The 16,127-nt window shown below is 39.1% G+C and overlaps 1 protein-coding gene across 4 annotated transcripts in view; it reads right to left on the minus strand.

The window, feature by feature from the left end:
- ZFAND4 (zinc finger AN1-type containing 4) overlaps window positions 1-16,127 on the minus strand; it is a 123,778-nt gene that overhangs the window by 49,781 nt on the left and 57,870 nt on the right. For all 4 annotated transcript variants that reach the window (XM_080640886.1, XM_080640885.1, XM_080640884.1 and 1 more), the window contains one exon: window positions 7,676-7,823. In XM_080640886.1, the coding sequence (XP_080497012.1) occupies window positions 7,676-7,823 (148 nt within the window). The remainder of the gene's footprint in view (window positions 1-7,675; window positions 7,824-16,127) is intronic.

Genomic DNA, 16,127 nt, shown 5'->3' on the forward strand with positions numbered 1-16,127 from the left:
ATAGCTTTTACTATGTTGAGGTATGATCCATCTATTCCCACCTTGCTGAGAGTTTTTATCAAGAAAGGGTGTTGGATTTTGTCAAATGCTTTTTCTGCATCATTTGATATGACTATATGATTTTTCTCTCTCAATTTGCTTATGTGATGTATCATGTTTATTGATTTGCAGATATTGTACCATCCTTGCATCCCTGGGATAAATCCTATTTGGTAATGGTGTATGATCTTCCTGATGTACTGCTGGATCCGATTGCTAGAATTTTAATGAGGATTTTGGCATCTATGTTCATAAGGGATATTGGCCTGTAATTCTCTTTCATTGTGTTGTCTTTATCTGGTTTTGGTATTAGGGTGATGCTGGCTTCATAGAAGGAGCTTGGAAGTGTTCCTTCCTCTTGAATTTTTTGGAATATTCTGAGGAGGAGAGGTTTTAGTTCTTCCTTGAATGTTTGGTAAAACTCCCCTGTGAAGCCGTCTGGCCCTGGGCTTTTGTTTGCTGGAAGCTTTTTGATGACTGCTTCAATTTCTTCCATAGTTATAGGCCTATTGAAATGTTTAGATTATTCCTGATTGCGTTTCGGAAGGTTGTATTTTTCTAGGAATATGTCCATTTCCTCCAGGTTGTCCAGTTTGTTGGAATAGAGTTGTTCATAGTATTTTTTAACAATCCTTTGTATTTCGGTGGGGTCTGTTGTTATTTCACCTCTTTCATTTCTGATTTTGTTTATTTGAGTCCTCTCTCTTTGCTTCTTGGTGAGCCTGGCTAGAGGTTCATCAATCTTGTTTATCCTTTCAAAGAACCAGCTCTTGGTTTTGTTGATCTTTTGTTTTGTTTGTTTTTTTGTGTTTTTTTTTTTTTTTTTTTTGGTGTCAATGTCGTTTATCTCCACTCTGATCTTTATTATTCCCTTCCTTCTGCTTATTTTCTTGTCGCTCTCTTTCCAACTCTTTGAGTTGTAGGGTTAGGTAGTTTATTAACATTGTTTCTTGTTTTCTGCAGTAGGCTTGTAGAGCTATGAACTACCCTCTCAAGTCTGCTTTCGCTGTGTCCCATAGATTTTGGATTGTTGTGTTTTCATTTGTTGCCATGATGTTTTTTATTTCTTTTTTGATCTCTCTGGTAACCCAGTCATTGTTTAATAGCATGCTATTTAGTCTCCATGCGATTGATTTTTTTGCATTATTTTTATTGTAGTTGTTTTCCAGTTTTATGCCACTGTGATCTGAGAAGATGCTTGATATGATTTCTATCTTCTTGAATTTGAAGAGACTTTGCCTATGACCCAACATATGGTCTATCTTTGAAAATGACCCATGTGCACTTGAGAAGAATGTATATTCTGTGGCTTTGGGGTGAAATGTTCTGAAGATGTCAATTAATTCCATTTAGTCTAGTGAGTCATTTAGGATTGATATTTCTTTGCTGATTTTTTGTTTAGAGGATTTGTCCAATGCTGATAGTGGGGTATTAAAGTCTCCTACTATGATTGTATTGCTGTCAATCTCCCTTGATATCTTCCAGGAGTTTTTTTTATGTATTTGGATGCTCCTGTATTGGGTGTGTATATGTTTACCAGAGTTATTTCTTCCTGTTGGATTGCTCCCTTTAGTATTATGACGTGGCCTTCCTTATCTCTTGTTATGTCCTTCACTTTGAGATCTAATTTGTCAGATATAAGTGTTGCTACCCCAGCTTTTCTTTCATTTCTATTCGCCTGAAAACCCTTTTTCCATCCCTTCACCCTCAGTCTGTGTGCGTCTTTTTTTCTGAGGTGGTTTCTTGTAGACAGTAGATATATGGGTCGTGTTTTCTTATCCAATCCATTACCCTATGTCTTTTGATTGGGGCATTTAATCCATTTACATTTAAAGTTATTATTGATAGGTACTTGTTTGTCGCCATTTTTATTCTTTACCCCTTTGTTCCTTCTTTGCTTCCTATTTCTTTTTTTTACAGCAGACCCTTTAGCATTTCTTGCATTGCTTGTTTGGTGGTAATACACTCCCTTAGTCCTTTTTTGTCTGTGAAGCTCCTGATTTCACCTTCAATTTTGATTGATAGCCTTGCTGGGTACAGTATTCTTGGATTTAGACCCTTCCTTTGCATGACTTTCTATATTTCATTCCATTCCCTTCTGGCCTGATGTGTTTCTGTTGAGAAATCAGTCGCTAGCCTGATGAGGGATCATTTGTAGGTAACTTTCTTTCCCTCTGGCCGCTTTTAAGATAATTACCTTGTCGTTGGTGTTTGCCAACTTAATTATAACGTGTCTTGGCGTTGGTCTTTTGGGGTTCATTTTGCTTGAGACTCTGTGAGCTTCTTGGATTTGTGTGGGTTTTTTCTTCCATATATCAGGGTAGTTTTCTGTCATTATTTTTCAAACAGGTTTTCTATTCCTTGCTCAGTTTCCTCTCCTTCTGGAACCCCTATTATGCAGATGTTGTTTTGTTTCGTGTTGTCCCAAAGTTCCCTTAGGCTCTCCTCCTGCTTTTTAAATTTTTTTCTAGAAGCTGCTCTACTTGGGTATTTTTTCCTACCTTGTCTTCTAGCTCACTGATGCGGTCCTCTGCTTCTTCTAGTCTACTCTTGATGCTTTCTATTGAGTTCTTTACAGCAGCGATGTCATTTTTCATTTCTCCTTGGTTCTTCTTCATTTCCTCTTGGTTCTTACTCATATTGTCGATTTTGTCTTCCATTCTTTTCAGCCACCTTATGACCATTTCTCTGAATTCTTTCTCTGACAGGTTGCTTGCCTCCGTTTCGTTTACTTCCCTTTCTGGTGATGCCTGCTTTTCTTTCATATGCAGGCTGTTTCTTTGTCTCCCCATGGTCTCTCTTCTCCAGGTGTCTGGTTATGCAGTTCTCTCTCTCCTTATCCCAGGCGAAATCTGACCTTTCCGTGGTGGAGTGTAGAGCTCCTCTGAATCCGCATTTTTGCGCCAATTTGGGTCCGGTGCTCTGGGTTTTGCAGCTGTTTGGTGGGTGCCATAGTCGCAGATTTTCAGGCTTCCGATAACATCCACTTTCCCCTTCAAGATGGCTGGTCTCCACGTCCAAGCCAGTGGCTCCGGGAGGGAACCCAGCAGCAGTGGGGGCTGCCCGGTCAGGGGAGCCCCGTCCAGCAGTCCTCCACCTTCTCCTGGAGCATAGCTGTCTCTTAACTCACCAACAGACACTCCCCGTATGACCCTCAGCTGTTCTTTCTATCTGCTCCCGGACAAGGCTTGGGACACGTTTGTCTATTCCACTGCCATTTTTTTTTTTCACAAGGAAAATTTTAAACATTTTTAAATGTTAATTATAGAATCTAGGTGGTAGATAAACAGATTTTCACTCTAAAATTCTTTCAACTTTGCTGTGTGTTGAGGGAAAAAAAAGGAAAATTACAGACCAACTTCTCTGGTGAACAAAAATCCTATATAAAGTAATAGCAAACTAAATCTAAAGACATAAAAAGGGAAAATCCTCACAGCCAGGAGTGGTTCATTCTAAGAATATAAGAATGATTTTGTACTTTTGGATTTCTTCTGACTTATTATTTATAAATCTGTTATTCTAAAATATTAGACTTTCCAGGTATCTTTCTGTTATTGACTCCTAATTTTATTTCATTGTAATACGAGAGGATTTTGCTTAGTGAAATAAGCAAGTCAGAGAAAGACAAATAACATACGATCTCACTTATATGTGGAATCTAATGAACAAAATAAACTGATGAGCAAAACAGAAACAGGAGCATGGATCCATGGAACAGACTGACAGCTGTCACAGGGGAGGTGGAAGCAGGACTAGATGAAAGAAGGTGAAGGAATTAGCTAAAGAACTCACAGACCCAGATAACAGTGTGATGATGGCCAGAAGGAAGGGGTGGCTGCTAGGTGGAGGTGGGCAAAAGAAAATGAGGGACATCTGTAATAGTGTCAACAATAAAAATAAAATAAAAAAGGAAGCATTTTTATGTAATTTGAATCTTTTCAGAATATTGGGCCTTATTTGCTAGCATGTATACAGTTTATCTTAGTAAATGTTCTGAGTGCACTTTTTAAAAATGTGTATTCTGCTGTCATTACCAGTGGGTGAAGTATTCTCTAAATGTCAGTTGGGACAAGAAGGTATTGTCAAGCCTTTTTGTGTCCTTTCTGATTGTTTATCTTTTCTATCCATTTTCGGAGAGTGGAAACGTAGAAATCTTCTATAATAATAAAAGCGTAATATGCTAATTAGACTGGACAGCCAAACGTCCTTTCCGACATCCTTCTGGACGACTTTCCGGATTAAGCCAGGGCTGTGAGGGCCGAGGCAGCCACCACATCTGCGAGGGCCAAGCCCCTTGCACAGATTTCATGCATTGGGCCTCAGTATTCTAATATAACTATGAATTTGTCTATCTTTGTAGCTTTTGCTTCATATATTCTGAAGTTTAGTTGTTAGGTACATAAACATTTAGGATTGTGGGAAATTTTTCTTCAACCTACCTCATATTATATTTTAAAAATGGTTTTGTTTCAAATGGATTGTAAATCTAAGTGAGAAAGGAACAATCATAGGGCTTTTGAAGAAAAACACAAGGCATGTCTTCAAGACCTTGTGGAAGGTAAAGACTTTATTAAAAGGCTATAAAAATTGATAATCATAAAAGGAAAACTGGTAAGTTAGCATACATTAAAATAAAGAATACCTACTAAAAAAAATGAGAAAGTAAAAGAGCAAACTGTGTATAAATAACACTTCTGACAAAAAAACTTATATCCATAGTATCAAAATGCCTATAAAAAACAATAAGCAAAGGTAGACGACTCAATTTAGAAAACGAGCAGAAGACTCTAACAGGTACTGACAAGTCAAGAATTTTTTTTAAAATATGATGCATTTATATAACAGTTGGTACAAAAGTCAGTATCTTAATGGCCAATAAGCATATGAAAAACTTAACATTATTCCTCATCAGAGAAATGTAAATGAAAATCACTACACACCCACCAGAATGGTTAAAATGAAAAAGACTGACCCAAAATGGGTTTCATTTTAACCCATAGTAGTTAAAATGAAAAACACTGACAATATCAAGTGTTAAGGATGTGGTACAAACTAGAACTCTAGTGTTGCTGATGGGAGTGTCAATTGATTCAGACAGTTGGCAAAATGGTTTGGCACAGGAACTAAAGTTACATATATACCTACCCCACGACTATAAGACAATTCCTAGGTACATGCCCCAAAGAAGAGTGTGTATGTCCACCAAAGACATGTATAAGAATGTTCAAAAGCAGCTTTATTGTTGAAAAGCCAAAAACTAGAAACAACCCAAATGTCAAAAGGAGAAGAAACAATCATAAGTATAGTCTTACAGTGAAATAGTACACAGCAGTAAAAAAAATTGAACTCATGCATACAACAACACGATGAGTTGTAAAACTATTATGGGTTGAGCAAAAGAAACAAGACCAAAAAAAGGAGAGAGGGAACATATTATTTCACTTATACAAAGTTCAAAAATAGGCAGAACTAATTTATGGTGACAAATGGAAATGATAGGTATTGACTAGGAAAGGTTATAAGGAAAATTGGAGAGGAAGGTCCATTTTAATTTTAGTTGTTCCTACATGAGTTTATATTAATGTAAAAATTCATCAAGCTATACATTAAAGATTTGTGAATTTTATTGTATGTATATATAATAGTTCAATAAAGAAAATGAAACAAGCTATTAATAGAGTGAAAGCAAAGTAACAGAGGGGTGATTATCCTATCTAATAAAGAGGGAATATGCAAATTGACTGTCATGCCATAACAAGCTTGCTGCGCCCACAGCAGAGGTGGGGATCCCATAACACAAGATGGCTGTGCCCACAGGGGGCTGAGTTCCCCTAATGAGCCTTAACAAGCAATCAGCAGGGACCTGAGGCTGTGTGGTGCTGGGCCGGGGCAGGGGACCTGGGGCTGTGCTCCCCGCCTGGTGGGACTTGACAGGGGACCTCAGGCCGCACCCCCCCAACCTGGCAGGGCTTGACGGGGGACCTCAGGTCACACCCCCTGCCCCAGCACTGGGCCATGGGACATGAGGCCGCGCCTTCTGCCTGGTGGGACTTGACAGGGGACCTCAGGCCGCACCCCCACCCCAGCACTGGGCTGGGGGACCTCAGGCCATGACCCCCGGCCTGGCACCAGGCCATGGGACCTGAGGCCATGGTCCCCGCCTGGTAGGGCTTGACAGGGGACCTCAGGCCATGCCTCCACCCAACAGAGCTTGATGGGGGACCTCAGGGCGCACCCCCCACCTGGCGGGACTTGACGGGGGTGGGGCCAGCCGGATCTGGATCTAGCCCAATAAGGAGGGGGGCGGCCGGGTCTGGGTCTCGCGCAATTTCGAGGCGCATGTGGGTGGGTGGGGACTTGACTCTGGTTCCCGTGGCATGCCTCAGACTCTGACAGAAGGAAGATTTTCATATACATTTTACTAATTTCCTTTCATCTCTGACACTTCTATTATAGAGAAAGGGCAAATAGCAATATTAAAATATTTCCTCTAATTAATTCCCTTTTAATGTGCACAAATTTCATGCACCAGGTCACTAGTATATATATAAATATATATGTATAGATATACATACACACACATACATATATATGTATGTGTGTGTGTATATATATATGTATATATATATAATTATACACATATATTATATTTGAGACAAAGGACTTATATCTAGAATACATAAAGATCTCCAGAAAAAATCAATAAGCAGCCCTAGCTAATTTGGCAGAGTGGACAGAGCATCAGCCCTTGAACTGAAGAGTCCTGTGTTTGATTCCAGTCAAGGGCATGTACCTCGGTTGCAGGCTCAATCCCCGGCCCTAGTCAGGACATATGTGGGAAGCAACCAATCGATGTGTCTCTCTCATATCGATGTTTCTCTGCCTCTGTCTCTCCCCCTCCATTCCACTCTCTCTAAAAAAAAAAAAATCAATGGGAAAATATCCTTGAGTGAGGATTAACAACAAAAAAATCAATAAGCAAAAAACATACAACTCAATAGAAAAATGGGTAATATTTGAAAAGGCAGTTTGCAAAAAAGGATATCAAAATACTCAATAAACATATGAAGGAATCTCCACCTCATTAGTCCAAGTAATGCAATTAAAACTGTGATGTGATGGCTCTACACATCAACCAGAATGACAAAAATAAAAGATGACCATACCAAACACTAGTAAGAATGCATGAAAACTGCAAGTCTCACTCACTATGGGACAAAATGTAAATTGGTGCAATTACTTTGGAATCACATTGGAAAACTGACAATATCTAGTGAAGCTAAACATAGGCATAGTCTTTGTCAATACCCAAAGATTCCCATAATAAGTAAATATAAATGCAGCATTAAAAGTAATTGTAAGATTAAGATTAGGCTATCTATTATTATCCTCAGCTTCAGAACTATGACAATTTTAAAATCATTAATTACTTTAAGTGCAATATAATCACATTAAATTTGTTGCTAGTCTATACAAAACAATTCATCACTTTTAACATCTCAATAAATTACTGAGGCCAAAAACTTGAGATGAATAATATTTTATAAATAATTTTTCACAATTCCCAGCAGACATCAATACACGAGCCTGCAGAGATAAACTAGAAAAAGGCCTGGCCAAGTGCCAACAGCTTCACCTTTTTGCTGAGATTCATGTTCTCCATCTTAGCCTTCAGCAGCTTCATCTTATTCATAGTTATTGAATTTTCAATTATCTGTTGCCCAGAAGGAGAAGGCTCAATTTCTTCATCCTCATCAGTATACAAATTATACACTGAACCACCACTGCAAAGAAAATGATAATTACTATTGTTATGTGCCTGATACATGCCCAATGACTAAAAATACTCTATGTGCAATAGAAACTATAGACGCTGCTAATGACAAAGCAACAAATCCATCTTGTCAATGAAAATTTAAGGCAAATGTATTTTTTTTAATATATTTTATTGATATTTTACAGAGAGGAAGGGAGAGGGATAGAGAGCTAGAAACATCGATGAGAGAGAAACATCGATCAGCTGCCTCCTGCACACCCCCTACTGGGGATGTGCCCGCAACCAAGGTACATGCCCTTGACCGGAATCCAACCCGAGACCCTTCAGTCCGCAGGCCGACGCTCTATCCATTGAGCCAAACCGGTTTCGGCAAGGCAAATGTATTTTTTAAAATATAGCTTAGGAGAAAAAAGTTAATGGGGCTAAGTATCACAATCTAGTATTACTGAAAATTCTAGTACAGCTGAGCTTTTCTGAAGTCGATATAGCATAAGTGAAGGTCTTTTTGGCTATACCATTCCCACAAGAGCAAAATCCACAAGAATTATCTGATTTATTTTATCAGCCAAGGCCGGTAATTCTGCAACCCAGACCACAAGCTGATCAAATTCCCATTAACCAGAATGAAAAAGAAATTGACACAGAGAAGAGAAGAAGTCCTGATTTTTATTCATCCTGAGAGGATTCTCAGTTAAAAGTTAAAAAAAAAAAAAAAAAAGGAACTCATACATAGGTGTCATCCGAAACAGTTTCCGTTCTTAAAGAACAATAACAACAAAAAATGCAGATAACTTAAGATTTTTCTCTGTGTGTTTAGAACAGCATACATTTTAAATGAAAAAGACACCCCAGGCAAGTCATGACACAAATTATTAAACATGTAAAACATTTCAATTATTGATTAATCATCATGACATTTGTTCATATCTTAACATAATTATTATTTGGGATCCCTTCTCTTTGACTACATAATGCAATGGCATTTATCACACTATCTTCATATTTATATTTACATATCTATGCCTCTTACTCCACCACATGTATAAGTTGAAAGCAGTTGCTAGGCTTTTTCATCTTCCTAGTCTTAGCACCTGGCACAATGCTTGGCATATATTCAAAAAATGTTTGTTGAACTGAACACAAACACTATTGAAATTCAGATTTTTCTTCTTTAAAATTTTTAAAATCCTCATTCGAGGATATGGTTTTATTAATTTGAGAGAGAGCAGGAGGGAGGAAGAGAGAGAGAGAGAGAGAGAGAGAGAGAGAGAGAGAGAGAGAGAGAGAGAGAAACATTGATCAGTTGCCTCTTGTACACTCCCGACTAAGGATCAAACCTGCAACCTAGATATGTGTCCTGACTGAGAATCAAACCTGCAACTTTCTGGTGTAAGGGATGACACCCAGCCAATTGAGCCACACCAGCCAGGGAGAAATTTAGCTTTTCAACAATGAGAAAATTAGGTTGGTAAATGTTTGAAAAAAACCCACAAGCTCACCATGTTTGAAGAATGACTAAAGTTTTAAATGGAACAGAAAAAAAAGTGTGTTAGTCACTGTGGCTTGTTTACTTACAGGAAAACTAATGTATCTGTGCTAAAGAATCTGAGGGTTAATAAGATTTCCTATTCTATTTGGCTATAAGAATGAAAACTACTTGGATAGCCATGATAAGGCATATTCCATAGCCCTTCTGAAACACATACTACTCCCACACAAAGGCAAAGAAGAGGGTGAATAACCCGCTCCTAAACTTTATATGGTGAAAGACATGACATTGTGAAATTGAGGGCTGGTTACATGCACAGCAGGCATGACTATTAGAAGGAAGAATGCAGGAATTAATCCCATAACCAATTCAGCTCCATGTGACCATTACCTCTACCTATTGTAGATGCCTTCTACCATATGAAAATCGACACAAGAGGCACAACACTAAATTAACAGTTACCATTTACTAAATGCCTATTCTGCCAGGTACTCTCCACATATTATCTATAATCTTCACAAAACTATTTAAGATTATATTATATCACATTGTATAAATAAAACTGCAGTTGAGAGAGGTTAAGTAATTTTGTTGGCCAGAAAGCTAATAAATGGTGGACCTAAGATTCAAATCCCCATCTACCTGGTTCCAAAGTCTACTCTTTATACTATTTCCTGTTGCTTTCCCAGGCACCAAACAACAGCACCCAAAAAAGGAACAGAACTTGTAGTATGCAAAGGCTCTTGTCTTGAGGTTAACTATACCTGAAATGGAGGCCTGAGTGAAGATTTCTGCCACTTCACCCTTAGAGGTGGAGGAAAGGACTCAGTATACTCTGTTCTTGGTTACCCTGAAATAATTGAACTTTAAGCACTTCTCTATTATATTCTGAGCTATTTTAGCTTCATCTTACCCATATTGAACATTGAAAGAGGTTTGTGACTCAACCTTACTAAAAAAAATTAAAATAAATAAAAACTGGTCCTTTACTGTTTTCCTGTGTGTGTACGTAAAAAAGTACAATTATGATAAATATTTCATTGGATACATTTTAGAGGATCAAAAATACTCTTAAGTTCACCTAATATTTTTAAAATAATCACATTATCGTGTGTGTGTTTTTCCCTCACAAAGCCTAGATTCATGAGATCAGTTAAAAGTCAATCATAATTTTTTTCTAGTTGGAAAAATATACACTAAGATAACATAGTAACTTATAAATTTAATCTAAAAATATCCTTCTTTTTTAAATATATTTTATTGATTTTTTACAGAGAGGAAGGGAGAGGGATAGAGAGTTAGAAACATCGATGAGAGAGAAACATCAATGAGAGAGAAACATCGATCAGCTGCCTCCTGCACACTCCCCACTGGGTATGTGCCCGCAACCAAGGTACATGCCCCTGACCGGAATCGAACATGGGACCCTTGAGTCTGCAGGCCGATGCTCTATCCATTGAGCCAAACCAGTTAGGGCTAAAAATATCCTTCTTTATATTAAACTAGAGGCCCGGTGCACAAAATTCATGCATGGGGGGGGGGTTGGGGGCTGTCCCTCAGCCAAGCCTGCACCCTCTCCAATCTCGGACATCCCTCTCACAATCCAGGACTGCTGGCTCCTAACCACTCATCTGCCTGCCTGATTGCCCCTAACCACTCTGCCTGCCAGCCTGATAGCCCCCTAACCGCTCCCCTGCCGGCATGATCATTCCCAACTGCCCTCCCCTGCCAGCCTGATTGCCCCCAACTGCCTTCCCCTGCGGGGCTGAGGGGACTGGGGGACTCTGGCTGGATTAGGTGGGGCTGAGGGGAATGGGGGACTCTGGCTGGATGAAGCAGGCCTGAGGGGACAGGGGAACTGAGGTTGGATGAGGCAGGGCTGAGGGGACTGGGTGTCACAATCTTGTGGCTGTGGACGCCATCAACTTGTGAGGTCGTGGCAGTCAATTAGCATATTCCCTCTTTATTGGCTGTGGGCACCGCCATCTTGTGAGGGTGTGATGGTCAATTAGCATATTCCTTCTTTATTAGATAGGATATTCTAAGTATTTTCTTGAATTTCTAAACATTTTCTTTTTTACCAGTAGAAAATTAAGTTTAATACATGCACATAGGGCATTCACTTGGGAATACAAATTCACTCAATATTTCCTTGAATGCTTATATTTAACCTTTTCTGTATCTTTTTGTTGTTAATCCTCACTTGAGGATATTTTTTCATTGATTTTTAGTGAGAGTAGGAGAGGGGAAGACAGAGAGAAACATTCATGTGAGAGAAACACATTGATTGGTTGCCTCCTGCACGAGCCCTGACCAGGGTCCGGGCCAAGGAGGAACCTGCAACCAAGGTATGAGCCCTTGACCAGAATCGAACTCAGGACCCTTCAGTCTACTGGCCAATGCTCTATCCACTGAGCCAAATCAGGCTAACTTTATCTATATCCTTTAATCTAATACTATGATTAAAGAATAAGAGATGAGCAAATTTAATATTTATTTCAAGATGAATATTGTTCATGAAGCCAAGTCTTCATATGTCTTTCACAGAAAAGTTACCTATTAAATAGGTCTTGCAATGCCTCCCTCTATTTCATCACACTTAGAAAAGCAGGAAGGTGACATGATTAAAAAGATTTGAGACTAAAAATGATACTAGATTTTGTACTGGAATGAATCAAATAAGCACTGTTTATTTGCAATTCTCTGTTTCTTCTTAGAGTAGGAGTCAGCAACCTACAGCCACAGGCCAAATTCAGTCCACCATATTTTGTATGCCCTGTGAGCCAACAGTGGTTTTTACAATTTTAAAGAATTGAAAAACACTCAGAATAATATTTTATAACATGTGAAAATTGTATGAAATTCTAATTTGTGTCCGTAAATGAAGTTATGTTGGAACACAGCCATATCACTTGATCACATACTACGTGTGGCTGATTTTGCACTACAATGGCAGAGTTGAAAAACTGCAACAGAATTGTATGGGGCTCTCATTGCTTTACACTGTGGCTTGGCACACTACAAATCACAGTGGCATAGTCATAATTCAACAGCGTTTTGAGTGCCATGTGTATAAAAGGTTGTGGGTTTGATCCCAGGTCAGGGCAACCAATTGATATTTCTCTCACCTCTCTCTCTCTCTCTCTCTCTCTCTCTCTCTCTCTCTCCCCCTCCCTCCCTCCCTCCCTCCCTCCCCCCTCTGTCTTTGTCTCTCTCTGCTTCTCCCTTCCACTTTCTAAACATATCCTTGGGTGAGGATTAAAACAAACAAACAAACAAACAAACAAATAAATAAATAAAAATAAAAAATGAGACTATAACCAAAAAAAGTTTCTAAGTGGTTTATTTACTAGACAAGCAAGAAATCTGTTTACCAATACAGAATTAATTAAACCACATCCAGAAAAAAATTAACTTGTTTAAAGACTACTCCTCAGCAAGAGCAATTTCTCAAAGAGTTGACTTCATTGGAAGCAATATCAATAGTTATTTATAAACTAGAGGCCTGGTGCACGAAATTCATGAACTTGGGGGTGAGTCACTCAGCCCAGATTGCAAGAGGGCACAGGCCAGGCCGAGGGACCCCACCAGTGCATAATTGGGGTTGGGGAGGGATACAGGAGGTTGGCCAGCCAGGAGGGACCACAGGAGGGCTCCAGGGCGTGTCTGGCCCATCTCGCTCAGTCCCAATCAGCTGGAACCCAGCAGCAAGCTAACCTACCAGTCAGAGCATCTGCCCCTGGTGATTAGTGCACGTCATAGTGACTGGTCAACCAGTCAACTGCTGCCCCCTGGTGGTCAGTGCACATCATAGAGAGCAGTTGAGTGGCCTTAGCATATCATTAGCATATTATGCTTTGATTGGTTGAATGGCCAACTGGACGACTGGACACTTAGCATATTAGGCTTTTCTTATATAGGATACTCCAAGTTGCCCTACCCTAATGGTCGGCAAACTCGTTAGTCAACAGAGTGGCAAACCGCGGCTCGCGAGCCACATGTGGCTCGCGAGCCGCAGTTTGCCGACCACTGCCCTACCCAGTTTGCCTCAGTGGATAGAGCATTGGTCCATGAACTAAAAGTTCCCAATTTAATTCTGGTCAAGGGCACATACCTTGTACCTCAGTTGCAGGCTTGATTTCCACCCAATCAGGGCACATGCGAGAGGCAATGTCTCTCTCTCACATCGATGTTTCTCTCTCTGTCTATCCCCCTCCCTTCCACTCTCTCTAAAAAAAAATCAATGGGAAAATATCCTTGGGTGAGGATTAACAAAAACAAAAAATACTGCATGTTATTTGGAGTTGTTTTGCTTGGCTTTTGATGAGTCAACATAGTTATTGAGACTGTACAACTGTTTTTATTTATTCAGGGCATCAATACCAAGTTTGAAGTAAGTGAAAAACTAGCCTCTTTGAAAAGGCTGCATAAAACAACTAGAGTTAAGAATATTTTCAAAGAAGTTGCTAAAACACTAATTCAGTACAACTTGATGGAGTAAAAATATGTGTAGAACAACAACAAAAAAGCTTAGTGGAACAAATTTACAAAGGTAATGAAAATGTAAGGTGTTTAACACCTAAGGTTACTCATTGTATTATTCATCAGCAGGTCTTCTAGAGCCAATATTTGAATCTATCATGTGTTATTGAACCAGTAATTCAATGGTAAACTTCATTTGTCTCCTGGATTTAGCCATCAGTTCAATGGCTTGACAGTATTAGTTTTATTGTGATTTTTTTAGCTCAGGGATGACAATGAATTTTTCCGAATGAAAAGAATTGTCTTCAACTGCTAATATCAAACACTAAGTGCCTTTGGAAATTAACTTTTGCTGTGAACTCGATCATGTTTCTTAGTGAATTCCACCTAATATTACAAGGCAAAACAGTACTTATATGAGAAACTTATACTGTAGTAATGTCATTTTGACAACTAAGCATTACTGTGATCACATATATAATGTCATGCCTTCAAAAGTTAAAAACTTAAGCGAGCCCTAGCTGGTATAGTTCAGTTGGTTGAGCATCGTCCCATGTACTGAAAGTTCACTGGTTTGATTCCTGGTCAGGGCACATGCCCAGGTTGTTCATTCAGTCGCCAGTCGGGGTACGTACGGGATGCATCCGATTCATGTTTCTCACATCAATGTTTCTCTCTCTTATTCTCTCTCTCCTCCTCTCTCTTTCTCTCCCCCTCTCCCTTTCCCTCTCTCTAAAATCAATTAAAAATCATATTTAAAAAAATTAAATGAGATCTCCATTTCCACACAAATTTGCAGCAGATATATTTTCTGAATGCAAAGTATGCTCCCAGTAGCATTTTTGTAACTCCCTGCAAGTTTATGGAAATTTCCATATTTAAAAATCTATTTAAATATGGAATTAAGGAGCTCTAACTATCTTCAATTGGAAATAATTAATCTGCAATGCAATGACATGCTGAAGGTAAACAGCAACAGAAGACTCTAAAAGAATTCAATAAACACCTTCCAAGTGGTGAATATGCTCAATTAAAATCATATACTCGCCCTAGCCAGTTTGGCTCAGTGGATAGAGTGTCGGCCTGTGAACTGAAAGGTCCCCGGTTTGATTCCCAGTCAAGAGCCGATGCCTGGGTTGCGGGCTTGATCCCCAGTAGGGGGCGTGCAGGAGGCAGCCAATCAATGATCCTCTCTCATCACTGATGTTTCTTTCTCTCTCTCCCTTTCTCTTCCTGAGATGAATAAAATTATATATTTTTTAAGAAATCATATACGCATGAACTCCTATGAGTATTTGGTAGTACTTATCTGTGTGAAAAGAAACTTTCCAAGATAAAATGTCATTACAGATCAATTTTAAAAAAATAAATTTTTGCAACTGGTTATGCCAATTTGATAGGCAATGCTGGATTTCTACCCCAAAAATTACTCCCACAAAGAAGAATTCCATTCTTCTCATTAGTAGGCCTCAATATCTCTCTCTCTCTCTCTCTCTCACACACACACACACACACACACACACACACACACACACACACACAAGTACTCAATTATTATTCTTATATTCTAAATTTTGTCAGTAAAAATCTTGTAAAAATTTTTTCTCTCTCTAGTTATATAAGTATCTATAATTGATTTTATCTCTTAGCCTAGAAATCCTAAAATAGTTACTATCTAGCCCAGGGGTGGGCAAACTTTTTGACTCGAGGGCCACAATGGGTTCTTAAACTGGACCGGAGGGCCGGAACAAAAGCATGGATGGAGTGTTTGTGTGAACTAATATAAATTCAAAGTAAAGGAGTGGAAGGGAGAGCAAGAGAACCCTCCGCTCTTTCGGCTCTGCGGGCCGGATAGAACAGCCGAACGGGCCGGATCCAGCCCGCAGGCCGTAGTTTGCCCATGGCTGAATTCTAGCCTTTAACAGAACAGTTTGCTGCCCTGCTGTAGAATAAGCAAGAAAAATTTTCTTCAAGATATGACCAGAAAGTTTTATATTCCCCTTTCTTATCCATTCTAATTCTTGACCAATTCTGGTAGGTGAATAGAAAGGAAAAGAGAAATAAAAAAATTACCTTGAGGGGAACAATAATACAATTTTAATTGAAATCCATGACAACATTGGGTCTAAAACACAGTAGAAGTTGACTGAAAAAAAAAATTGGAGTAAAAGAAGAAAATGACTTTTCAAGCAAAGGGAAATAGTTGTGTAAAAGCATGGCAAAATGAAAGACCTGAAAAATTGCTGATGAAAGGTAGTAATGGGCTTTACATCCTAAGTGGAGAGCTAAGATCCTCTCCTTTCGGAAAGAAGAGCTAAAAGAGAATGTTCTTAAGAAAGA

Source organism: Plecotus auritus (genome assembly GCF_963455305.1).
Source record: "Plecotus auritus genome assembly, chromosome: 9".
Lineage (NCBI taxonomy): Eukaryota > Metazoa > Chordata > Mammalia > Chiroptera > Vespertilionidae > Plecotus > Plecotus auritus.